Source organism: Aulonocara stuartgranti (assembly GCF_965226115.1).
Source record: "Aulonocara stuartgranti genome assembly, chromosome: 6".
Lineage (NCBI taxonomy): Eukaryota > Metazoa > Chordata > Actinopteri > Cichliformes > Cichlidae > Aulonocara > Aulonocara stuartgranti.
This window is the reverse complement of record NC_138944.1, coordinates 25,754,311-25,781,162: the sequence shown is the minus strand read 5'-3', so window position 1 is coordinate 25,781,162 and position 26,852 is coordinate 25,754,311. Positions and strand designations below refer to the sequence as shown.

The window sequence follows — 26,852 nt, the reverse complement described above, 5'->3', positions numbered from 1 at the left end:
GGCTCCCAGAAGAGCCTCCTTCCCCCTACCGCTGCCGACGGACTAGCAGCGAACTGTGGGCCGCAGCTCATTGCAGCTAACGGCTCTCCCATCAAAACGTTTGGGGAAAGGTTGGTGACTGTTTGTTTTCATGGCCGGGATTTCCAGTGGAACTTTGTTGTTGCTGCTAGCTCTGTACCTATTTTGGGTGCTGATTTCCTGTGTGCTCATGGACTACTTGTCGATGTCGCTAACAGACGTTTAATCGATGCTGTTTCGTTTTCTTCGCTACCCTGTTTTACTCGGGCCGCCGAGCCCCTGATTCGGGCTAATGTAGTGACCTCCGGGGATGCTTTTCAGCGTTTGCTTTTAGAGTTTCCATCGCTGTCTGTCCCTAATTTCTCTAGCACGGTAACGAAGCATGGGGTTGAGCATTATATTCCCACGGTCGGGCCCCCGGTGTTCGCGCGCGCGCGCCGCCTCGACCCCGCGAAACTGTCCGTCGCTCGGGAAGAGTTTGCAGCCATGGAGCGCCTTGGCATTGTACAGCGTTCGAACAGTGCATGGGCCTCTCCGCTTCACATGGTGCCCAAATCGGACGGTCGGTGGCGGCCATGCGGAGATTTCCGCCGTTTAAATAATGCCACGGAGAATGACCGTTACCCCATCCCCCACATTCAGGATTTTTCTGCCAACCTCGCCGGAACGTCGATTTTTTCTAAAATTGACTTGGTGCGGGGGTATCACCAGGTTCCCGTGCGCCCCGAAGACGTTCCTAAAACCGCTGTCATTACTCCCTTCGGCTTGTTCGAGTTTTTGCGCATGCCGTTTGGCCTGAAAGGTGCCGCCCAGACCTTTCAGCGGCTGATGGACTCCGTTTTGCGTGGGCTGCCGTTCGTTTTTATTTATCTGGACGATATATTGGTGGCCAGCTGCTCAGCGAGCCAGCACGAGTCCCATCTGCGCCAGGTTTTCCAGCGTTTGGAAGCGCACGGCCTGATCATCAACCCTTCCAAGGGCCAGTTTGGGTTGCCTGTTCTGGATTTCCTCGGGCACCGCATTTCCGCTGAAGGTGTGGTTCCGTTGCCCGACAGAGTCCAGGCCGTTTTGGCTTTCCCGCGTCCCACGTCGGTTAAAGCGTTGCAGGAGTTCTTGGGGATGATAAATTTTTACAACCGCTTTCTCCCCAGAGCTGCCCACCTGCTACAGCCACTCTATGCTGCCTTAAAAGGTAAAACAGCCAAAGATCCGGTTGACTGGCTGCCTGAACGCGTCCGTGCGTTTTCCGCAGCCAAGTCTGCGCTGGCTGACGCCGCCCTGCTGGCCCACCCGCTTCCGTCGGCGGAGATCGCGTTGACCACCGACGCCTCGGACGTGGCAGTGGGCGGAGTGTTGGAACAGCGGGTTTCAGGTCTCTGGCAACCGCTCGCCTTTTTCAGTCGTACGCTCCGGGATGCTGAACGCAAGTACAGTGTTTTTGACAGGGAGTTGCTGGCCCTGCACCTCGCAACACGGCATTTTCGTTTTTTCCTCGAGGGTCGCAACTTTGCTGCGTACGTTGACCACAAACCTTTGACGTTTGCGATGTCCAAGGTCTCTGACCCATGGAGCGCACGCCAGCAGCGCCAGTTGGCGGCCATTTCTGAGTTTACCACAGACATTCAGCATGTGGCTGGTAAGTCCAATCACGTCGCTGACTGTCTCTCACATGTGTTGGTTTCTCCGGTGTATGTCGGCATCGACTACGCTGCCATGGCCGCCGAGCAACGTGCTGACCCGGACCTCCTTGCCCTTCAGTCAACAAAAACGGGCCTCGTGCTGGAGGACACCCCGGTGTGGGACGGCGGTCCGCACCTTCTTTGCGACGTTTCCACCGGCCGCCCCCGCCCGGTGGTTCCCCTTTCGTGGCGTCGTCGTGTTTTTGACTCGGTGCATGCCCTCTCTCATCCCGGCGTCCGGGCCTCGGTCAAGCTGGTCAGCGCCAGGTTTGTTTGGCCGGGCCTTCGCAAGACTGTGAAAGAATGGGCGGCGGTTTGTATCCCATGCCAACGCTCGAAAATCCACCGGCACACACAGGCACCCCTCGAGCCTTTCCGTGTCCCGGGTAGGCGTTTCGATCACGTTCATGTGGACCTGGTTGGTCCCTTGCCGCAGTCACAGGGTTTCACGCACCTTTTGACTGTGGTGGACCGCACAACCAGGTGGCCGGAGGCGGTACCCCTGGCGTCCACGACAGCGGCGACGGTGGCCAGGGCGTTTTTGTCAACGTGGGTTTCACGTTTCGGCCCCCCTGCTGACATTACCTCGGACAGGGGCCCCCAGTTTGTTTCCGAGCTTTGGTCTGCTATGGCTGACGGCCTGGGAGTCAAGGTCCACCGCACCACAGCATACCACCCGCAAGCTAATGGGATGTGCGAACGGTTTCACCGGTCACTTAAGGCCGCGCTCCGTGCTTCCTTGACAAGTGGCGACTGGGTCGAACGTCTTCCGTGGGTTTTGCTGGGTTTGCGTAGCGCGGTTAAAGAAGACCTCGGGGTTTCCCCGGCTGAACTGGTCCTCGGCCAGCCTCTCCGGGTCCCCGGGGAATTCTTACCTGAGAGCCCTCCCCCATGTTTCGATACCTCTTTGTTGCCTTTTCGCCCCCCAAGAAACTCATTTCCTGTTCCTGGTCCTGTGCACCACTGCCTGCCTGACACCTTTGTTCCGAGTTCATTGGACTCTGCTCGTTTCGTTTTCGTCAGGCACGATGCCCATAGGACTCCGCTGCGTCCACCATATGACGGGCCATACAGGGTTCTTAAACCAGGCAACAAACATTTCGTTTTGGACTTTGGCGGTCGGCAGGAAGTTGTCTCTGTTGACAGACTTAAGCCTGCACATGTTATGCAAGAGGATCAGGTGGTCCCGGCCCAGGCCCCTCGCCGCGGCCGCCCACCTGCCACCGGGCTGATGGATTCTGTTTTTTCCCCCAGGAGCGACCCGAAATCAACGGAGTCCGAGTCGTCTTCAGCTTTTTCTGACCGCCAGTGCCAGCCTCGCTCCCGGGCTGGGTTGCCCTCTGTCAGTTCCCCACCCCCCCAGTTCAGCCGCTCCGGCCGTTTGCTTAAGCCCCGGGTCCTGGACTAGTTCTGCTGGGTGTTCGGGGGGGGGCATGTGTGGTGGACCACTAGAGGGCTCCACTCACACCCAGTGTAGAGGAAGTGTGTTCCTGTGTTTTGTGGCGCGATATGCGCAGTTGATGTTGGAGACGAATAAAGAAGGAGTGAGAACTGAGAGCTGTGTCGTTGATGCTTACCTCCACAGGGGGTTTTTTGTAACCCTAATCACAGCTTCACGGTCTACGACATTCAGTTTCTAGTAAATTCCAACGCTTCAGTATTGCTTAGTCTGTGATTTTAGTCTGTTGTTATGCAGTTACTAGGCATAGTGATGATGTAATAATATAACATGCATAATAACAGTTTTGTGTTGAATTCATTGCTGTGAAATTGAAAGCTATTGTAAGGGCATAAAGGCTACAACCAGATCTATTTAGCCATTTGGTAGGTTTTTGTCAGGCAACATGATGACATCACAATAACAACCTTCAGGTTTGATAGGCTCAACTCAAGAAATAGCACTAATACACAAGAGGAGTCATCTCAAGACACAAGAAGAGAATCCAGAACAATCTGGCAATGTCCTATGAGGAAGCACTTGGTGAGAGTGGGAAGGAAGAACTGAAGAGAAAAAGGAGCATAGGGAGACATGGACACACCATGTAGTTACGTTGCTAAAACCTACCAGGTTGCCAGTTCTGTGCCCTGAGTGTTGAACAATGCACAGAGCAGTTGATGGTCTGGGACAGATGTCTTCTTATTCCTGAATCAGTTAGTTTTAGGTTTAGATGTAGGAGGCAGGACTCATGGCACACACAAGCTTACTGTAAATTCTCTGTGCTATTCACTCATGGGCTTCAAGACCTAAAGCAGGGTAAAAAGAGAGTTTTATGTCTGATCTAAATGATTTAGACATTTGTGTTCTCACATACTGCTCTTTCTGGCAATGTTAAAAAAAAAAAAAAAAAAGCTCAGGGCTGCAGTGTGTTTGTAAAAATACCATTTGTTTCTGTTTTTACCCCCAGAGGCTTTGCACATTCGAACAGTACATCTAACACGCCAGAAAGGGAATGTGGGCCCTAGCTAACCGTGCAGCATATTTTAAATACAGTGGACCTGGTTGTGCAAAATATTTATGACACAGAAACAAAGAAGTATTCAAAAACAACTTCATCAAAACAGCTGACAAGGACTCAGAATCTGACAGTGAACTAATCAACGGCTAAGATCCTAAAATATTTACCGAAAAGCAAAAGAAATGAAAGGTAAATGAAAACACATCAAAGGAAGACAGAGCACATCTCGAGTTCCAGGGAAGGCTGTTTCTGTAACCACGAGTACAAAATAAAAGGTAAATTCTTCAGATTTTAAATGATCAGTGCAGACCAACACTAGATCACTCAAGTGTTTTGATTGATCATAGCTTTCAGGCTTGTTGGGAACACTTTGTGAAGCAAGAAAACTTCAATGCAGTGATATGAGAGTGGATCATCCCTTTTAAACTGGGACTAAATTCTGTAAATGAACCATATATTTAGTAGAATAATTTATAAATGGATCTGTGAGCAGCACTAAATTGTCCCAGTTACTTAGTGTGGTGTTAATATGAATAAGGTCATAGTAATGATTAAATGGTCATTTCCGGTTTAAAAACTGCGTAAATAAATATTTATATTTGTGATATTTTATCTACTTGGGCTTGGGACTTGAGTGAAGACCTAAGTATCTCTGTTTTGTTAGTCCCTGTTAAAACTACAACACTAAAACACATTTTTCTCCCAGTTTTCCTTCCTTAAGAATGGCTTCAGTTGGTACCCTTCACCTGAGCTCATTTCTGGTGAGGCTTTGGTAAGCAGTGGATGGACGGGCTGACAGGCCAGATGCATCTCTCAGCTCTTCTGTGGAGCCTTTGCTTTGTCCTCTTTCTTAAGAACAGGAAAAAAATATGCGCTTTTGTGACAATAACAAAGAATGTAACGATACAAAATTGGTTCTTTGTTAAACTGTCCTTATGTGTGGCCAACCACACTGATTCATACCTTGAGTTAGGAGCCTTTTTATGCTTGAGTGATTCATAGGTCAGGGTTAAGTGGCTTAATGAATCCTTCAAAAATGACAGTAAAGTCTTGCTCCTTGTGGGAAAAAGCAACGTACTTTTCCACAGTGGTGTATGTCAAGATTTTACCATCTCAGCTTTGAGCAGATTTTTCCAACCTAATATAGGAAGGACATTCATTGGTGTTTGCCTTGGTTTTGACATCATGCCGTAACATCCAGCGTGAAGAATCCTTTCTACTGTAAACAAACAAGCTCGCAGAAAAAATTGTAAGGTGTGCCTATTTCTGTCTCTAGAAGTGCAAGCAAATTTAAAACTCTGACTTCTGTGGTTTAGTACAAAGAGAGTGAACCACATTTTTATTCCATTTATTTCTGTTTTATGAATGGTTAATTATTTAGCTTGTTGTGAAGCCAGAACCTCCGCTCCACCTCAGAAACCTAGATTGCTAGCAGGGGAACAGAGGTCTCTTTTTAGGAACGTTAGTCCCTCATTTGTACACTGACTGCACTTACATTTTAAATTAGAGGCAGCAGCTCTTTGATACTCTCTACATGAGAGATCGCTGTGTTATGATTTCAAACATGCTGTCTGCTCTGTGTCCAAGTAGGCAGTTTGTTGCCCCTAAGATTCATGTGAATTCTTCTCTTATTTTGCAAGTAATGCAATTTTTCTTCTTAAATTGAATTTGTGATCCTCTTAACAGTGTTTGATCTGAAACATTTACCAGACAGAGTGCCTAAAATACATCTGCATCATTATTCAAACTAGACGTTTTGCATGCAAATAGCATTTTACATAAATATCCACAAGCAGCAGGTACCTATTTCTTGTGAATGGCACCTTGACAAATGCACTTTGAATTATACATAATTGAATTAAAACTGAAGGGTTTATTCCCATTTCAAATTTCAAATTAGAGGCATAATACTCAAGTCTGATTTAATATCGTGTGCTTATCGCGGTTCTATAGATTCACACGAGCGATAAGCATCCCTACGCAGCAGGTTAAGGACTTTTATCACAACTCGACGGCCTTTATCTTCCCTTCATTTCTCCTAGATCGAGTCGCAAACAGGTGTGCGAAGCCGTGGCACATGCAAATAACGTTGTCAAATTAATTGAAGCGTTGAAATAATTATCACGATGAGTAAGAGTCTTCTGAAGATGAGCATATATTTGTCTCATGCGGCAACTCCCAGGGCTCCCCTCTCGATTAAATGGAATTTAGATTCGTTGTGGGGTCACAGAGGCTTGCTGCATTAAAACTCATTTCCAGCAAATTCATCTTGAAAGAGCTCAGCATATTCCAATCACACAAAATAAATACAGCATAGTAATTGAAGCCTCCGAGGATGGGCAAACATTATTACTCCAATTGCTCAATTGTTATGGTGATTTAAGAATCAGTCCCAGTATACTTTGGCAGTTGAGTTGCTTGACTAAAATTGTTGAATTAATTTTCACCTAAGCTAAGGCAGGCAATTCACTAATAAATGACCACAAAAAAAAAGTCTTTGAATGTGATGTGCTGGAAAGCACTCACTCTTTTTCCCCCCTCTGCTTTGCAATTCATTATTTGAACCACTTTAATAGACCATACTCCTCTTTCCTCCATCCATGTCCTTCATTATCTCCCCTCTCACTCAGGCTTCCTTCCTCAAACTCTAAATGTGTCTCTGAGGGAATCTCTTGTCCTTTCCCTCTGCCATTCGCTCTATTTCCCTTTCCTGCCCCTGCCCAGCATCATAATGGCGCTGACCTTAGAGGGTCACTTGAAGTGTCATATCCCTGTAAGAGAGCCAGCCTGGTGATGCATGGTTGGGCACCTATTCCCATTTCAATCACCAAACTGGCTGGGGTTAACTGTGCGGCGGGGTAGGGAAGATATGTCTGGCCAGTCAAATATATGTCTCCTGAGATGACTGATAGGGACAGTCAGCAACTTATCTGCAGTGTCCCTTCACAGGGCTCGTGCGTACAATCGCTTTAGAAGGGAGCTTTCCTTCTTTTATCGTGTTTCAAAGTAAAAAAAAAACCCAAACATCTCTTTAGACACAACAGAGCCCAAATCAAGGAACACAGAAGCCACTTTGCATGAGTACCCATGTATATGTATATATAAACTAATTTCCTACATGGCACACAAACTCCTCAGCTTGAGCTTTCTTCCTGCTAAAGCAGATGCAAGACCCTCTTTAATGTGAGTCCAAAAGCCCTGGCACCGAAATCTCGAAGAGTAAAGGGAAATGTGAAATTAAAATAACCCCTAGGAGATAACGCATACACATGCTCTGCTGCTAAAAGATATCCTACCACCTTCTCGCAGCCCTTTCTAAAATACTACCACTAAAGAAATCAGAGGGTATAAATGTTGCTGAATGTTATTATCTAAAGTACTCTTTGGAGTCACAACTCCTTCATTATCTGCTCAACATGACACTCTTTGCACGATCAATGTCTGGCATGTTTCAAATTTTACATTTTTTCTTCAATCTGATATTTATTTGTCAAAACATCACAAATGTTTTTTTATGGTTTTATCTTTGAATGCTAGTTTATCTCTGTCAATTTTCAATTCAGTTTCAATTCAGTTATTTTTATATAGCAACAAATCACCCCTATAAGCAACCACTTGACAACAGTGGGAAGTAAAAACTCCCTTTTAACAGGAAGAAACCTGGAGGTGAGGAAGATAGGACAAAAGATACGCTGTGAAGGAGAGCCAGAGATTAATAATAACTAATGATTGAATGCAAGAGTGCTGTATAAACAAATAGTGATTGAAAAGAGGTGAGTGAAGGGGAAGCAGTGCATCATGGGAAGCCCCCAGCAGCCTAGGCCTATGGCAGCATGAATTCAACTTCGAATTTAACAGGGTGCCGATGAAGAGAAGCCAATTTGGGATAAATATGCTCTACTTTTATTATTAATAGTAGAAGTAGTAGTAACATTATGTCACGGCCTGGGGGATCGGCGAGACGCTGATCGGCCTTTTTCTTTCTTTTCTCTCTCTCGCGCTCTCTCTCTCCTCCTCTCTGTCGCCGGGGCGGAACTCATTGTGGGTTCACGCCCTCGGCCCACACCCACGGAAAAGAACACACCTGATGCCCATCAAGGTGAACGGCATTTAAGCCAGGAGGTGACTGCTGGTCTTCGCTGGATCGTTGTCTACCACGCGTCAGTGAGAGTCAAGCTACAGCTCAAGATAAGTCAAGTGTCTTTTGTGAATAACGCACTCATTCCTGGTTCCTCATCTACAGACCCCCTGGATAACCTTTCCCGTGTGAATCTGTGTGTCAAACGTGAAGAAAGGAACTGCAGTCGTGTATGTGGAGAGTTGGAGAGCGAGTGATTCCCCCCTTGGATTTCCCTGGAGCCCCGTCCCTCACATTGTTGTATATAGCACTACCCAGCACTCTCTGTATATACACCTGGGGAACTCTGTAAATAAATCCTTGTGTTCAGCAGATTCAGGACTCCCGTGTTTGAGTCCCCTGCATTGAACCTTAACATAACGATCCAGCCAGAATATGGACTCAGCGGACTCTGCCGCCCAGCAACGCGTCCTCACGGCCGAGGAGGTTTTGGAACGTTGACCCAAATAACAATTTAGTTTAGACAGTTGCGGAGGACATATGAAACTGACGAGGCTAAGATTGCCTTTTTTGTCCAGTTCTTACGCGGACCAGCTTTAAACTGGGCTCAAGCTGTTTTGAGAACTGACGTCAGCATCTCGTACCAGGTGTTTGAGAGAGGTACTGGCGCCGATGCAGCTGCTCACTGTTTACTAAATCTTAAGCATGGAAGACGAAGTATGGCGGAATACTCCATTGAGTTCTGAACGTTGGCCGAAGAGACCGGGTGGGGGCAGCCAGCATTGATAAGTACTTTGTTGAACGTGTGTGATGAGTTAACGGGCGCACTAGGCGCGGCGAAGCATCATCGGGTGGAAACGCCACGAGTGGCGGAAGAGATTCGGAGTCGCACAACATGGAGAGTGAGCAACCTATGCAGCTGGGCCGTTCTCGCCTTTCACCCAAGGAACGGCACCATCGGTCGAGGGCCCGTGAGTGTTTTTATTGTTGCCAATGCTTGCCCGTCTCTGCCAAAAGGCCGTGCCCACCAGTAGAGAGGAGAATACGGGTGGGCAAGGTCTCTAGTTCACAGTCTCCTCCACGGCTCATGCTAGCAGCTAAATTAACGGTGCAGCTTCAGGTCCACCCTCTTAAGGCTCTAATCGATTCAGGGGCGGAACAAAACTTTATTGACGCTTCGCTGGCCCGATGATTAAATCTGAACTCCGAGCCACAGTCTCTCCAAGTCACCGCCCTCAGTGGCCAGCGGCTTCCTAACATCACTCATATCACTGAGCCCGTTTTACTGACTCTCTCTGACAATCATTCCGAGACTATACAGCTGTATGTGTTTCAAGCTCCTCTCACGCCGCTAGTTCTGGGTTACCCTTGGTTGCATCAACATAACCCTGTTATCGATTGGAAAAAGGAGAGCATTGTGGGGTGGGGGGAAGATTGTCACATGTCCTGTCTTAAAGCTGCCACCCCCTCTTCCGAACCGCTAACCTATTCTTCTCTCTCCGAGCCGCCGGACCTCTCCTCCGTGCCACCCGTTTACCATGATCTCAAACAAGTGTTTTTCAAGGATAGAGCACGCTCGCTTCCTCCGCATCGGCCGTATGACTGCAGCATTGATCTTCTTTCAGGCGCACCTCTCCCTACCAGCCGCCTATACAGTCTGTCTCAGCCCGAACGTGAAAGTATGGAAAAATACATCAACGAATCACCCACCGCAGGTCTCATTCGCCCCTCGTCATCTCCTGTGGCCGCTGGCTTCTTCTTCGTTGCCAAGAAAGACAAGAACTTATGACCTTGTATTGATTATCGGGGCCTTAACAACATCACAGTGAAGAATAAATATCCACTCCCTCTGTTAAATTCTGCCTTCGAGCTCCTTCAGGGGGCCACCATCTTCACTAAGCTGGACCTGCGCAACGCCTACCATCTGGTAAGAATAAGGGAGGGGGATGAATGGAAAACAGCCTTTAACACTCACCTTGGTCATTTTGACCTTGGTCATGCTGTTTGGTCTCACCAATGCCCCAGCTATTTTTCAGGCCCTGGTAAACGACATACTCCGGGACTTCATTAACCACTTCGTCTTCGTTTATCTAATTTTTATCGCCGTTTCATCCGCAACTATAGCCAGCTCGCTCTACCCCTGACTCATCTCACCTCACCCAAGGTTCCCTTCCGCTGTGATGAACCGGCTCACCAGGCTTTCTCTTGCCTGAAGGAGCACTTTGCCTCTGCACCCATCCTCATCCAACCCGATCTCAGTCAACCCTTCATCATAGAGGTGGACGCCTCGGACGCAGGAGTGGGGGCGGTGTTCTCCCAGCGACAAGGCGGTAAGCTTTATCCTTGTGCTTAATTCTCTCATCGTCTCTCTCCTGCAGAGAAAAATTATGATGTGGGGAACCAAGAGCGATTGGCCATCAAGCTGGCCCTAGAGGAGTGGCATCACTGGTTGGAGGGAACTGCCCAACCGTTCGTGGTTTGGACGAACCACAAAAACTTGGAATACATCCGGTCCGCGAAACGACTCAACGCCAGGCAAGCCAGGTGGGCTCTGTTTCTCACCAGATTCCAATTCACAATCACCTACAGACCCGGCTCTCGTAATGTCAAACCCGATGCCCTCTCACGTGAATTTGCCGCCTCCGAAGACGCTGCCCAGGACGCCCCCATTCTTCCTTCCAGGTGTGTTGCCGGGGCCCTAGCCTGGGAGATTGAGTCAGCTATTCGAGAGGCCCAACGAACGGAACTGGACCCTGGTACAGGTCCCCCGGGCCTACTCTTTGTTCCCTCTACTGTCAGATCACGAGTTTTGCATTGGACTCACACGGCCAAGTTCACCTGCCACCCTGGGGTCCACTGCACCATTGCCTTCCTCCAACGGTTCGCCTGGTGGCCGTCTTTAGCTAAGGACCACGTCAGTCAGCCAGCCTCCGGCCTACTCCAACCTCTACCAACCCCTGGCCGCCCATGGTCACACATTGCAATGGACTTCATCACAGGCCTCCCCTCCTTACTATCATTGATCGTTTTTTGAAAGCTGCTCACTTTGTCGCCCTTCCCAAGCTCCCCACTGCTTTAGAGACAGCTCGACTCCTGACTAACCATGTGTTTCGCCTTCATGGGATCCCCACGGACATTGTCTCTGACAGGGGGCCACAGTTCACTTCACGGGTCTGGAAAGAATTCTGCAATGCCCTCGGAGCGCAGGTCAGTCTCTCCTCTGGTTTCCACCCTCGGACTAACGGCCAGACAGAACGGGCCAATCAGGAACTCGAGGCGGCCCTCCGGTGCTTGGCATCCACCAATCAGACAACTTGGAGTGAGCAACTTCCGTGGGTTAAGTATGCCCACAACAGTCTTACCTCCTCAGCCACCGGGCCGCCCTTCTTTGCACAGCTGATCGCAATAAGCGCCTGGCGGACCGTCACCGGACCCCCGCACCTGCCTACACCCCAGGACAAAAGGTTTGGCTATCTACCAGATTTGTTCCGCTCCGGGCTGAGTCAAAGAAACTGTCTCCCACCTTCATTGGTCCGTTTGTTATAGACTCTCTGGTTAACCCGGTTTCTGTCAGTCTCAGATTGCCCCGAAATATGCGGATCCATAGAGTGTTTCATGTGTCTCAAGTGAAACCCTGCCTGTCCAGTCCTTTGTGCCCTCCTTCCAGGCCCCCGCAACCCGCCTGGGTCATCGATGGCCACCCGGCTTTCACTGTCTCTCGGATCATGGACGTCAAGTGCCGGGCGTAGCCTGCAGTATTTGGTGGACTGGGAGGGCTACGGGATGGAGGAGCGGTCCTGGATCCCGCAGGCTGCCCTGCTGGAAAAGAGGTGAGTGAAGGGGAAGCAGTGCATCATGGGAAGCCCCCAGCAGCCTAGGCCTATGGCAGCATGAATTCAACTTCGAATTTAACAGTGCCGATGAAGAGAAGCCAATTTGGGATAAATATGTTCTACTTTTATTATTAATAGTAGAAGTAGTAGTAACATTATGTCACGGCCTGGGGGATCGGCGAGACGCTGATCGGCCTTTTTCTTTCTTTTCTCTCTCTCGCGCTCTCTCTCTCCTCCTCTCTGTCGCCGGGGCGGAACTCATTGTGGGTTCACGCCCTCGGCCCACACCCACGGAAAAGAACACACCTGATGCCCATCAAGGTGAACGGCATTTAAGCCAGGAGGTGACTGCTGGTCTTCGCTGGATCGTTGTCTACCACGCGTCAGTGAGAGTCAAGCTACAGCTCAAGATAAGTCAAGTGTCTTTTGTGAATATCGCACTTATTCCTGGTTCCTCATCTACAGACCCCCTGGATAACCTTTCCCGTGTGAATCTGTGTGTCAAATGTGAAGAAGGGAACTGCAGTCGTGTATGTGGAGAGTTGGAGAGCGAGTGATTCCCCCTTGGATTTCCCTGGAGCCCCGTCCCTCACATTGTTGTATATAGCACTGCCCAGCACTCTCTGTATATACACCTGGGGAACTCTGTAAATAAATCCTTGTGTTCAGCTGATTCAGGAGTCCCACGTTTGAGTCCCCTGCATTGAACCTTAACACATTAAATCTAATTTCTTCTTGGCTTAAAACTTAAAATGAGAGAATGTTTGTTTCTCAGTTTGAATATTTGATGTTTTTTCTTCTACTATGTTTACATTCTGCAGCATCCACAGCTTCTTTGCCTTTTTGGAAACCAGGTTGCAATGGCAAATAGTTAACATTAATCCAAGGTTCTATATTCAGTGTGAGCGCCCACATCATGACAAGTTGATTGATTGATATAAGCACAGTGGAACGGTGCACCGGCACCTCTGTCAGCTAAACCTTCCTGCAGGTTCTCTGCATTCATGTGGTGCTTTCTCTCTGCCTGCCTACCAAACAGATATGTAATTGTAACAGAAAGTTGTCTTTTTCTTGTTTGGTTTATCTTGAGTTTTACAGTTTAATTTAACTGCCATTTCTTAATGACATTTCAGACAATGGAAACTTCTCACTGGAAGCACTTTGATCTAACCTTCTCTTGTTTTGTAGCTGCCAATTAGTTTTATTTCTTTTTTTAGATCCACAGTCAGCTGCTTGAATAAACCCCATGGTTTTTGGTTGTTACCACAATACCCTTGAAGTGTCACTCTTAGACTTTCTATTCTGTTGTGTCCTTCAATTAACAAAAGAAGAATAATTTCACATCAGCATTTAAAGAAGCCCTACTGGAATTGTTTTATTTATTAGCTGTTGTTTTTTTTTTAGCCTAGACAAGCTCAAAAATTCATAAAATTATTTGCATTCGTCAGGTCTGATGAAAAATTACATATTTTAATTGTGTCACACATGTGGGGCAAAATTGCTCTGGAGAGCCACCTATGAGTTGTTAAATGAAGCCATTTCCTGAGCCATATTAAATTGTGCAGCTTTTGAGTTTTCATGAGAGGGCGTGGCCGTGACGCCACAGCGAATTTTGATCATTTACATTTGCTCTCATTCCCACAGATGTTTGGTTCAATCTGGACCAAACTTCTCTGCCCCAAACACATTTTAACTGCCATATTTGACACTGGTGACAGCGCCACCTAGTGGGAACAGGAAATGTCATGTTTTACACTTTGGGATACAGCGTAGAGGTGGATGACCCCAGCAACCTCAAATTTGTCCAGGAAAGCCTGAAGGAGTTGGTCTTGTGTTACATTGAAAACTGTAACACAAAACTGTCTGTTGCTGGCAGGACGATGAATTTCAATGTTCCACCATGAAGAACAAAACTGCTGTAACTCAAAGAAATCCTGTCCAACGGCTGCCAAACTTTGCAGACATGATAAGAGTCCCACCCTGAACACACTGATAGCGCCACCTAGAGTCAACACGAAATGTCATGTCTTATACTTGCATGTGCTGCTCTTCACAGGTTGAGCACATCCACCTCAAAAGTGGTGAGAATAACCATCAGGACATTATGATGCTTCAGTGTGAAAATTGTGAGTTTATATTGAACGGCACACTCTGGTGGTATGGCGATTCACCATGAAACAGGAAGTAATTTTGAGGGACTTGGAAAACTCAAAAACTCATTAAATCTAGCACCGAGCTCCATTGTGATGATTTAGCTCACAGAAGTAGCACCCAGTGTGGTCTTCTGCTGCTGTAGCTTATCTATTTTTATCTATCTATGTTGTGCATTCAGAGACGCTCTTCTGCCACCTTTGGTCATATCATTTGGTTATCAGAGCTACTGCTTTCTGTATATTCTGGCCATTTTTCCTTTCACCTCTGGTATCAACAAGGCATTTTCCTCAGAGAACTGCAATATTTTCTTCTTTTTTTCTCAGTGTAAACTCTAAAGATGGATTTGTGGGGAAAATGCCAGTAGATCCACAGTTTCTGAAATAGTCAGACTAGACACCAACAACCATGCCAGATTCAAAATCACTGAAATCTACTTTCTTCCTTATTTTGTTGCTCAGTTTGAACTTCAGCAGGCCATCTGTATGTCTAAACAAATGATTGTGCTGCCATGTTATTGGTTAACTGTACATGTGTTTAATGAGCAGTTGAACATATACTATATACCACTTCATTTAGTGGCCAGTTAGTGTAGTTTAGCCTTCTGTTGCTGTGTGGTTTTGCTTAGCTGTCAGCATGACAAAGTATACCGTCTTCCATCTTAAGTATGGCCCCTGTTCTGTTATTATCTAATGCGTTAATTAGTTGCTTGTTTTACTCTGTGCTGGTCTTTTTTATCGCTGTTGTTGGTTTTTGTGGCTGGGACAAGCAGCTATTCTGCCCTTTATTCCAGAGAACATTTCTACATACATCCATGGCACCATAAAACGGAAACAAGTTCTAATATACCTGGAAAAATATGTTGAATCGGTGACTTTTTAAGGCAAAATTTGACAGCAAAAGTCAGATTATGTCTTGTAATTTTGTTCAAAAAGCTTTATCTATAATTTTGTCTTAAGCTATCAAATGAAATGCAGAAAGGTAGATTGCGATGAAAGGGCTGCTTCAGCCCAGCTGGCAGTGCAAGTGCACCATCACATCTTACTCAGCTTTTATCCAAGTATTCCAAACAGCTGAATAAGTCGTCTGTAGTGACAGTGAGTTCAGTTAAACCTCAGTCTAGTGGTGTTGCTCTGGGTTTGGAAAGCCACTATTAATCAACTGGTTCAGAGACAATTGAGGAGGATTAAAAGTGCTATTCTTTCTTTTCTAAATTCCACAAGTCAAATATCAGTATAGTTTATGTGTCTTAAATTACAGTAGAGTACAATGATGGTTGCTAACCAAGGCTGCATCTGAAATCCCTTAGTAGGCTATAACAATATGAGAGATGTTGGAAATCTTGGTAAGAACCCAAGAGTGTGCAAAGTGCATACTATTACAGTATGCATTAGGATTTAGGCTCTTCAATAGATGATTATGAGCTAGGATATTAGACCCAGCTGCTTACTTAAGTATCCATAAAGCCATAGTAAGACATTTTAAAATAATAGTCAACTGAATATTAAACATAAAAGCATAATAAAATTCCTCAGTTGTCAAACTGCTGCTATAACTGCAGTCCAGACCACACATGTTTGGGTAATTACACATCTTTATATTTAATGATCTGTATTTTGGTACGAATGCAAAAAAACAGTGATTACTACAAAAAACCTAACCAGCTTTGATTGAATCGTTTAATACACTCTTTTAACACATAGTGACGAAACTTTAGCTGTCAAATTCAACAGGTTACTCAAACTAAGCTGTCATCTTAATATTTTGTGGAAAAGAAAACAGACAAAACACAGTTAATAACACATGCCCTTTACCAGGCTTTCACTGTTACCACATAACAGTCATCTCTTACTTTGGGGTCTTGCTTGCCTTTTAGTTTAGCTGCTCAGCTGAACTGAGTTCAAGTGCTTAATTTGACCAGTGGAGAACTTCTCACCTCTAGACCCTTGGTTGCTTTTGCTGTTTCTCTTGGATAATTATCCCTGAGTTGTGAAATATCATGAGCTTTTCTTCTTTCTCCACACTTTCTTCTTTCCATCATTTTGAAGTTTTATTTTTCTTTAATCAGTCTGTAGAACTTTTCGTTCGGTGGGCTCTCTTTTGAGTATATTTTTGAAAGCCAACTTTCTGGGATTTCTATCTTGCAGTGAATCTTCAGAGGCAAAACCTGTGTGCACGGGCTTTTTTTTTAAATCTTTCTTTTTTTTTTAACTAAAACTTTTTTTTTATCTTCTTCACTGACATGGTTACATCTCTAATATTCTTACTAGTTTATATCTATGGGCAGGATGTAGATAAGGTCATCTACTACCATATTTGGTATACTAATACCACATTTACTTGAGGAAAAGGTACGAATGGTTGCATGAGGCATAAAGTGTTTTGAGTGCTCAGGTAGAATAGAAAAACATTTTAAAGGCACCAGTCTATTTAGTTTATGATACTATTTTTCAATTTTAAAACAGTACTAACACGGAATAAAGTACATCCAAAAATCCATGAACATGCAAAGCTCTAACTGAAGTCTGGTAAACAAAGAGGTTTCTTGTTTCTGCTGCTTTTATATCTGTAGCCTTGTAATGGCTGCATGTTGTCCATTTACTGTAAATTGAGTTATTTCCTTTCATAATTCACTCTATGGTCCCCTGCTGTGGCACAGCACTCACAGACTAATTTAGCAGCTCTATAGTAAATACAGACAGAGTGATTCATCTAAAGAAAAAGGAGACAGGGTTGTTTATGGTTTCAGCAAAAAACTTTTAACTGTAATATCACAGAATGAAATGCTGTATTTTGAATACTCTTAAGTGAGTCTCGTGATGAGACATACCCTGGAGAAGTGGAGGAATTAGCAAATTTGATTTAGTCTAATGGAATCAAAAGTCAATTTCAGAATTGATGTCACAGGGTTTGGATGTAATAGATGGGCTATTTTTATCAGTACCTCTGACACAGGCTCTTCAGACTCTGGATCCAGAGCAATGTACAATGCAGCACATTTGACTCTTTTGAAAAGCACTCATTTACATTTAAAAAACTTTTGGTGTCTTGATGTTGTTTTTCTGAATGTTTATTCGGGCCAAAATATGTTTTACTTAACCTATTGTAATTTTTTTTTGCTGTTATCAAGAGCTAAAGCAAAGGATTTCCTCAAATATTCCTGTGTCTGTTCCTTCTTTCTGTGGCTGTGTGAGATTCCGGTGTACATCCATTTCTTTGATTTAACCACTCGTGGATCTCTTTTGGAAGAACCACAACATGATGAGTGATGGTTTAAGAGTTTATTCCTTCTGATATACCAGATTCCCTTTCTTTGATCAACAATTTTAAAATGAAAACAACAAATAAGCGTATACTAAAGTACTGTGCAAAACAACAAACAACATTGTCATCATAAATATTGTTCCTCTCTATGATCAATCAGGTATTTGAGCTCCTTAATCAAACTATATAGAATATTTTTTTCACATTGTGTGAGGTAGTTTGCTGTGTTTGAATCGTTTGACAGAACGAGTTGCTTAAGTAATGTACGAGCTTTAACTTTGAATCCTATATCCACAAGTGCAGCTGAGGCTTTTTAAAGTACTGTATCCCATACTTAGTTACTACAGAACTTAGATATTTAAAAAAAAAATTTATATCATTTGTATCGACCCAGTTAAACACAGACATATTTTTTTCTTTTCTTGGTAATTCAGTTTGTTTTAATTCAGTTACATCTGTGAAGCTCCCACCACACGGTTTTTATGCTGATGTCAACTCTAGAGAAGGTTTGAAACTTTACACTCACCGAGGCAGCTCTGCAACTTTACATGGTCTGAACACTTTGTGGGTGAGCAGCTGTTACAGGAGTAATAACTGCAGATGAAGAAATTTCACAAACTGAATTGTTGCAACAGTGGCATCCTATTACAGTGCCATGCTAGAGTTCGGTGAGCTGTTTAGAATGACCCATTCTTTGACAAATGCTTGTAAACAGTGTTTCTTACTCAAAAACAGTAATGTATCACACATTGCTCATTGCTTTTCTTCATCACTTAACCAGAGTAAGGAATTCATTACACCACTTGATATGTTACTTCCCTGTTACTCAGTAAAATGACGTGAAATGCAGTCTCATAATTAGCTGTATAAACCTCAGGTTTTTTTCAAGTTAACAGAAACTCGACAACACAGAGTTGAGAACCAGCCCAAAGAGACTAAAAAGTAACTGGCACAGTAATTCTACTTTTGCATGAACAGTTACCTGTTGAAGTTCAAGCCCTTGCTGCACTTTACTATCATGCTCTCATCCTTTTTGAAAATAAAAATAAAAGTAATGTTTATATCTTCACCGTAGACCGCTTCACCATTTTTCCTCCCACCCACCCACACACAAACTGAAATGAGCTGATTGTGTTATGAGGGAAGAAAAAAGCATGTTTATTTAATTTTTTCCCCCCCGGTGTGCAGACAACTGAAGAACCTTTGTAACAGAAGTACATAATTGTAACTGCAGTTTAATTGTAGAATTTAGTTTTTTTGTTATATTACTGCATTGCTAAAAAATGTAATGTGATTACAGTAATGCGTTACTTTAAAACAGATTGATTATAGATTGCAGCTGGTCCAAAGTAAAGGCCAGTGAATTAAAAATGGAAGGACAGGTGGTATAATTTAATAACAGTACTGTTAAGCTCTTAAATCCTCTTTGTTTTAATCTGGACCTCGGGACAACTAGGATGAAGTGGGAATGTGGAAACTTAAAACATCAGAGAGGTAAGGAAGTACAAGCCCATGCAATAAAATCTTAATATCAATCTTAAGCCTGACTGGAATTCAGTGTAAGGAAGTCAATATAGGCGATACGTGGGCCTGCTTGCATATGCCAGATAAGTTGGGTAACTGCATTTTTGGACCAACTGCAGTCAACCAAGCAACAACAGCCTGCCATCTAAATAAAGACTGTTAAAACTGGCTCAATGAAGCGACATGACGGCATGAATAAGCTTTTCACATTCTTCTAGGAAAGAAACAGCTTGACCTTCACAAGTATCCAAAACTCAAAAAAAGTTAGTTTTACTTGTTTATAAAGGTTAAAGTACCTTCAAAGATCATTCCCAGGTTCTTTACATTGGGGAGTCTCCATCTTTAAAGGCCAGGGGTTGCCAGTGTTATGGAAGTCCAAACAACATGACTTTTATTTCTGATCATTTAAACTATGACAGTTTAGCTTTTTAGCAGGCAGTGATAAGGCCTGTCAGAGGTGTCATAGTTTAAACAGAGAAATCTACGGCGAACACACCAACATGTACTTTAATGTTTATTGTTTGCTACACATACTTCATTTCAAATAAGAGGCAAGTTTTCTTCATAAATCTAACTATTGTGTGATTTCTGGCCTCTCATCATGTATTATGGTTAAAGTCACCAACTGTTATGGTGACTGTTGTATAATGTATGAAATACACATTTTTTTCTGTATATTGTTTTTTTACTGTATAGATGTTAAATGTTAACTGAGAACTGGGTGCAGGTTTTTGTAAGATTTTCTTTAATAATAGTTCTCTGTGAAACACGACAGACTTTCACGCTGTCACTTTGTTTTGTGAATTACCATCCAAACCCTACCTTTAACTGAAGCCCTTTTAAAATTTCATGCTCTTAGTCGACCTTGAAGAAAATATTTCTCTGCTTTATTTGATCAAGATAGGTTGAAAAGGAATAGTAAAGGCGCAGATCACAAAAAGCTTACATTTTTTATGGTGAAAGCATTCTTTTCTTTCTCTCCCTGCTTTCTTGCAGATGAGTTTGTGACAAATGCTCATTAAAACCTGTCTTTTTTTTTTTTTTTTTATGCTGCTCTTTAAAATGCCAGCGACAGTCACCTTGACAGCACCATTGCCTCTCCAGTGTTGTTGGAAAATGCCTGGTTTTGAATTTGTTTTCAGTGGGTGGTAATCACAGTGTCTGTAAATTTGTCTTTATAAATTGAGGTTTACTATATCCTGGATGCCCCCCTGTAATATATTAGAAGGTGTTTTACAGCATAAAAATACCAGTTACACACAAAAACACTTAGTCATCCTTTTTCACTTCACTATGTTAGAAGTACATCTAAACCAGGGGTGTCAAACGTAATGCTTGGGGGGCAGACTCTGCAAACAGTCCCATCCCACCTTGGAAAATGTGAATGTGACCCTATTGTTATAGCTTTTCCTTTTGATAAACAGCGCAGCCCAATTGCTATTTATGGTACAACAAAATAATAATATAACAGATAAACAAATAAATGACAGAAAAGTTCCCTTTTTTTTTTATCTGCTATAGAAATTTCTGTTTAAAAAATGGGAGAAAAAAGCAGAAGTTTTTTTGTAAATTAACAAAAACTGTATATTTTGAACTACCAGAACTTTTTTCTCCAATTTTACAAATTTATCATGTCGTTTTACTGTTCCGGCCCACATAAGATCAAAGCGATTAGTACTCTAAGCGATCGGTGTGAGAACCGGGCAGAACACTTACATTCTCTTCCACTAGAGGGCAGTACACCTACCAGCAGTGTTGCCAACTTAGCGACTTTGTTGCTATATTTAGCGAGTTTTCAGACCCCTTAGCGACTTTTTTTTAGAAAAAAAAGTCGTGAAAGCGCGTATCGCTTTTACTCTCAACAAGCAGCGGGTGCTGTAATGCAGTCAGTTATTCTTTTACTCTTTTACTCTTATGCTGTTTTGTGGATCACAAGGTTTAAAACTACTTATAAACACACACACAAAGTAACTCCACCAGAGTGCCTATTTCGGGTCACTTTTGCCGGTCCAAGCCCGGGTAAAGGAGCAGGGTTGGAATTGTGACATTAAAAAAAACAATAATTGCTAAAAGAAATTTAATTTGTAGTTCTAAATAAACTCTAAATGCATTTAGGACGTTTTTTACTCACTTTATGTCTCTTCCACGATGTTATTTCTCTCTCCAACAACATAGGTTACAATTAGATTGGCATGACCAATTATGCAAATTAGGCGATGATGTCATTTAGCGACTTCTAGCGACTTTTAGGACAGCCAATAGCGATTTTCGTTACTGAGGAGTTGGCAACACTGCCTACCAGCTCTAATTAAATGGGTCGCCAACTGCCAGTAAAACAGACGAAGAAGAAATTACACGCTAGCCATGTTCTGAGAAGTGGCAGGGCGTTGTAGGGCATTAAATATTTGAAAAGAAAAAGTAGTCAATCTGTCCTGGAGAAAATTCCGACCCACATGAAGACCCTAGTTTGGTGGTGTGCCGTGTGATTTTTCTAATGTGAAATATGTGCCGTGGCTCCAAAAGGTTGGGAAACACTGGCCTAAACATTATATTCAGGCTGATGTAGATACCGCATGAAGATATGCCTTTTTCATAAAGTTTCACCCACTGAATCATATTGTCCATACGTCTTAGGTTATATTTTTTGTTTTGTTCTTTTGCACACTGATGTAAGGTGACCACTCATTGCATGCCCGAATTGTGCTGCACAGATAAAATGCAGCTTTTGGATCTCATCCAGGGAGGTTCACAAACTTTTGTCATTACTGTTCTTGAGTGCATACAAATGCTAATTAATACATAATTTCAGAGCCATATGGTGTAATTTACCGAGCTGGATGGCTTTGAGCTTTCATGTGAAGCAGCTGTGAACATTAGAGTCACATCCTTTGTGTTTTTGTTCAATGTGCTGAAAAACTATAACAGCAGACGTTAGCATTCTTCCATCTCCAGACCTCACATAACATGCTTTGAAATATTCAGGAAAAACCAAGAAGCTTTGTTGCTGTTTGACTTCACTGCTGTGCATCTGACTCTACCAAGGAGATCACAAGGTTGTCTTAGTGGATTCGTGTTTATCATTTTAGTTGTGATTATCGCTGGCATCAGCGAGTGTTCTTAGTGCATCTTATAGTATGCTAGAGAGAGCTGCTGTTCGGAACCATTCATTCAACCTGATTTGCTGTACAGAAGTCGTGAGATAAAAATTCTTCCTGTCCTTGAAAGAAATGAGTGCTGAGTGACAGGCTGCTTTTGATGCCAGAAATGAAAGCCATCATAAAGCTGATATCTCACTGCCGGGGGGGAGTTTGTCTTGCCTTGCTGCCATTTTAATTGACTGCTGAGGCAGCAATTTTAGTACAGTGCTGTGTAAAAGTCCTGAACCAACCCTCATTGTTTATTCTGCAAGGAAAATGGGCAGAGGTGGCAAAAGTACAGACATTCTGTACTTAAGTATAAGTACAGATACTAGTAAAAGTTGTATAAGTTGAAGTTGAAGCCTATACGTTTACTCAAGTGAAAGTAAACATATAGGCTGTGAAATGTACTCAAAGTACAGAAACCAAAAAGTACTTCTTTGGAGGACGTTTCTACCTGCTATTTTTGTGCAGCAAAACCTGAGCCTTGTCCAATATTTATATAATAATAAAATAATAATAAAGTTTAATTCTAATAAATGTACCCAGCTTACATCAGGTACGTGGAACACTAGCAGAGAAAAAAAGGAAAATAAAAAAAGTAGTTCTTTTTAAAATAAAAGTAAAAAGTTCCCAAAAAATAACTACTCAAGCAAAGATACCTGAAAATTCTTCTTCTGTTTGGTTATGACCACTTTTATTCTTCAACACAGCCTGAACTCTCTTAGGAAAACTTTCTTGTTTCGTCAGGAATAACTCTCCAGTCTGCTTGAAGGACATTCAAAGCTCTCCTTGGGATGTTGGCTGTGTGTAGCTCGGACTCTGGGGAGGCCAGTCGATGACTGTTGGGTTTTTCTATTGCATGTTAGATCAAAAAAATGACAGAACTTTTCTGTGTTCATAATTTAACACCACTGGCTGAAATGCAGCCCTAAATCCTAACAGAGGCTCCACTCTGTTTTCCACGTGGCTAACGACACCGCTCTCCTTACCTCCTTCATACATATTGACGACAATTTGGACAATTTTAAATTTGGATTCATTACTCCATAAGACCTGTTTCCACTGATTTTCATTCTTGATCTTGTGATTTAACACACTTCAGGCTTTTCTCCCTGCTTCCCTTCCTTAATGGTTTCTTGACAGACACCCTTCTACTGACACCATTTTTGATGAGGCTTCAGTGAACGGTAGATGGATCTCCTGAAGGGCCTAATGAATCTTTAAGGTCCTGTGTCAGGTCTTTGCTGGATTTATTTTCCTATGTCTTAAGGACATGCATTTCAGATGACTGAAAGACATCAGTTATATATATATCATTTTCAGGTTTTTGTTTTTTTTTGACCTGCCACTTCTTCTTTTATCCTCCACTTGTCCAGTTTCTTCAAATTATTTTAGGACACACTGCACAGCATGCCAAGATATGCCCGATTTTCAGCTAATAGATCTATGTGACTCACCTTGTTGGTGCGAAAATACAATTTATTCCTGGCAATTTATGTTTTGCAGATTCAACTAAAGAAATGGGAACAAAGTGTTTTAGTAACAGGCTGCAGGCACTTAAAAATATAATTTAAAAGATGTCTGTTATGTCTCGACACGACACTGGTTCGTTCCTTGAGTCAGATGTCCTTTCTCATAGATGAGTTTGTTTTGGGGGTTTGAGGTCTTGATGCATAAAGTAAGACTTCTTGATTAAGGTTTAATATTTAAGAGTATTTTGGAAATATATTGAAATAATAAACATGACAACACATCGATTGAGCTTTCAAATATCATGTTATCTTTATCATAACGAATGTGACATATTTGTTTAATCTAAGTTATGTGTGTGTTTTTAGAATCACTGGAAGCTAAAACTCACTGAATTAGTCCTAACATGCAGCACGTGTAGCTGCTTGGGTCTTTTGTGATGTTGTTTTGCACTTTCACATATGAATTTTAATATATAAAGCTACCTTGGCTGTTTTTTCCTTTCTTCTTGTATAGTTTATTGTTGTTATGTTATTATTATTATAATACAATATAGTTTATTTATATTATATTATTGTTGCCTTGTACTGTTAGTATTTTCTACAGTCTAATGTCATGTTTTGACCCACTGTCATGTGATTTGTGTCACTTCACTTTATATCCTAAAGGAAAATCTTCCCCTCTCATCTTTCATCCCCTTCTCCTCCCTTCTATCCTCTCGTCTCCTGTTTCTCTCCATCCTCTATGCTCCCTGTCGGCTCTCCCTTCCTCCCTATCTTCCTCTGTGTAGCCTGTAATGATCTGGTGGCCTCAGGCAGAGACAGGAAGCCCAATGCTTTGGTCCAGGTGGCTGTCATAGATCCCCACAAGCAGCACCTCGTGTCTCACGCCTGCACAGAGATAGTTGAGGTAAGGCATCACACGCACACGCACCATCCTCTTGCTTGTCTCCGGCCTATGATGTTTGTTGTTTTGCCGTATCTCTGGGTCACCAAGTCTCCGTTGGTATTCTCTCCATCGCTGTCTGCCCTCCTTTCTATCAACCTTGCTTTTCCATCTGACTCACTGAACTGGAACAGACAATGAGCCCTAACCTTCTATTTCTAGTGACAGCTGAGTCCAGACATTCACATGAGTGACTGTGTTGCGTGTCAATCATGCATTTACAGTACATATACAGTATGCGTTTGTGGGTTTAATTGTGTGTGGGTAAAACAGTGAGAGTGTTTTGCGCTCTTTGACCTCTTTAAATTCTTCTTCTTTTACTTCCACCGTGACAGTGTTGTTGCTGAGACAGCAGCCACATGAGTGTTTTCTGGGCAGCAACAGCTGCCCCCGTCCCACTTTGGAACACCCACCTACACACATGTGCAGAGGCCAACACACACACACAGTCCTTTTTTTCTCTTCTCCTTCCTCATATGAGGGCAAAGTTTCCAGGCGCATAGAAAGGAGACACTATTTCCCTCCTAATCCAGTAAAGCTAAATTAGCATAACCGTCTCTTTCAAAGACTGATTTCAACTGCTTTTCCCCTCAGTCAAGGGAGCAGCAGAGTATGTGTGTTTGTGCATGTGTGAGTGGAAAGACAGGATGTGGTAGGACACTGTATGCTGGCTCAGCCAGCTCTGCAGACACTCTGAAGGCTGCTGGAGTTTTGATTTCATGGCTGTAATGTTAAGGATTTGGAGTATGATCTGAGGATATGAACTGCTTTTGTCTTCACACAAAAAAAAGGGTACGTACCCATTCATTGTGATTTAATGAGTGTGTTTTAAAAGAGAGGTTTGCACCCTTACAGAGAGTCTGGTAGATTTGCTGTCCGTATATTCACTTTATTAGTCTGGATTGTGTCATAAAAGTGAACATTTCTTCTGTTACATAAACCAGTGTATTTAGCATTTCCCCCCAGAAACCGGATCAATCAGAAAACCAATATTAGTGTTATTTGGACTCAGACTTGAAGCCAAACTGAGAAGAGAATATGTCTTGTTGAAATAATCTTTGATTGAAGTTTTAATGGAGCAAGGGATTCTTGCCTGTAGGCTTTCACACTTAATACAGAAACAAATGTTTATTAACTTGTATGACCAAAGGCAGACATGTGTGTGTGTGTGTGTGTGTGTGTGTGTGTGTGTGTGTGTGTGTGTGTGTGTGTGTGTGTGTGCAGGCGTGCAGGCCCCGGGGAGCTTACTCTATGTGTATTATTTGAAGACAGCACTTGTGTTTTCACTGTTGTCACATTCCCAGGATGCTTTCTCTCAACAGCTGCTGTCGGCTTTGCGAGCGCCGGGCCTGGCTGGCTGTGTGAAGTCTTGCTCGTGTAATATGTGTGCTATTATGCTGTATGTGATAGAAAGATTTCATTTAGAAGATAAATGATAGAGCATGCCAGGTGCTACAAAGCCTCTCTGGTCCCGCCCGTCAATCGTGCTCAGGTCAGGGGGAAAATGTTCTTTGTTTTATGAAAGCTATATGATCACTCTTTATGTCTCACCACTCACATGTTTCAGAGGAAGTAAGAACAGGGACTCGCAAAACACAAGAGGAACAATTCCAGGTGTTTTTAAGAGCTCTTTGGAGCCGTTGTTGGGATTACTACTCAAGAAAAGTAATGGATTACATTACTCATGTTTCTTAAAAAGAATGCAGCACATTACTTAATTACTTGCCAGAGAGGTCATTTGTTACACTAGTCACTACATTACTTTCTTGTTACTCTATAAATTCACCTGAAACCCATTGTCTCATAATTAGCATTTAACTATATAAACTTACAGGATACATTCCCACACACCAACACAAATCCCTATCCTAATGATGACATGCATACGATTTTTTCATTTAGTTTTTAAGTATGAACACAAAGCAAAGATTAAAACCAGCACAAAAAGACTTTAAAGCGATCGCCACAGTGAGTCTTCTTTAGAAACATGAACAGGTGTAAATGGAGGCCCCAACCTGACTGCTCATTACTGCTTTTGTTACCTGTTGAAGATCAGGCTGTCCGATGGTCTGGGGTCAGCATTCACTCAGCTTGAACGTTACTCTGGGTTCTTGGCTAGCTTAGCGTTATCATGCTGGTGCAGATGCTTGCAAAGAGGCGAAGTTGTGTTAGCAGCATAATGCGGCTTCTGTCTGTCCTGCATGCAGTTTCCACTTTACCGTCGCACTCATGTCTTTTTTAGTGCATGTTTGTTTGGTGCACCTTTGTAAGTAATGACATATTTGTAACTGTAA

The 26,852-nt window shown here is 43.2% G+C and overlaps 1 protein-coding gene across 9 annotated transcripts in view; it reads left to right on the top strand.

The window, feature by feature from the left end:
• Nucleotides 1-26,852, top strand: part of inpp4b (inositol polyphosphate-4-phosphatase type II B) — a 384,743-nt gene that overhangs the window by 201,315 nt on the left and 156,576 nt on the right. For 8 of the 9 annotated variants that reach the window (XM_082537632.1, XM_082537630.1, XM_082537622.1 and 5 more), the window contains exon 4: nucleotides 24,404-24,522. In XM_082537632.1, coding sequence (XP_082393758.1) covers nucleotides 24,404-24,522 — 119 coding nt within the window. Of the gene's footprint in view, nucleotides 1-24,403; nucleotides 24,523-25,176; nucleotides 25,351-26,852 lie in introns of those variants that run through there. The other variant, XM_082537634.1, reaches the window with a different exon arrangement.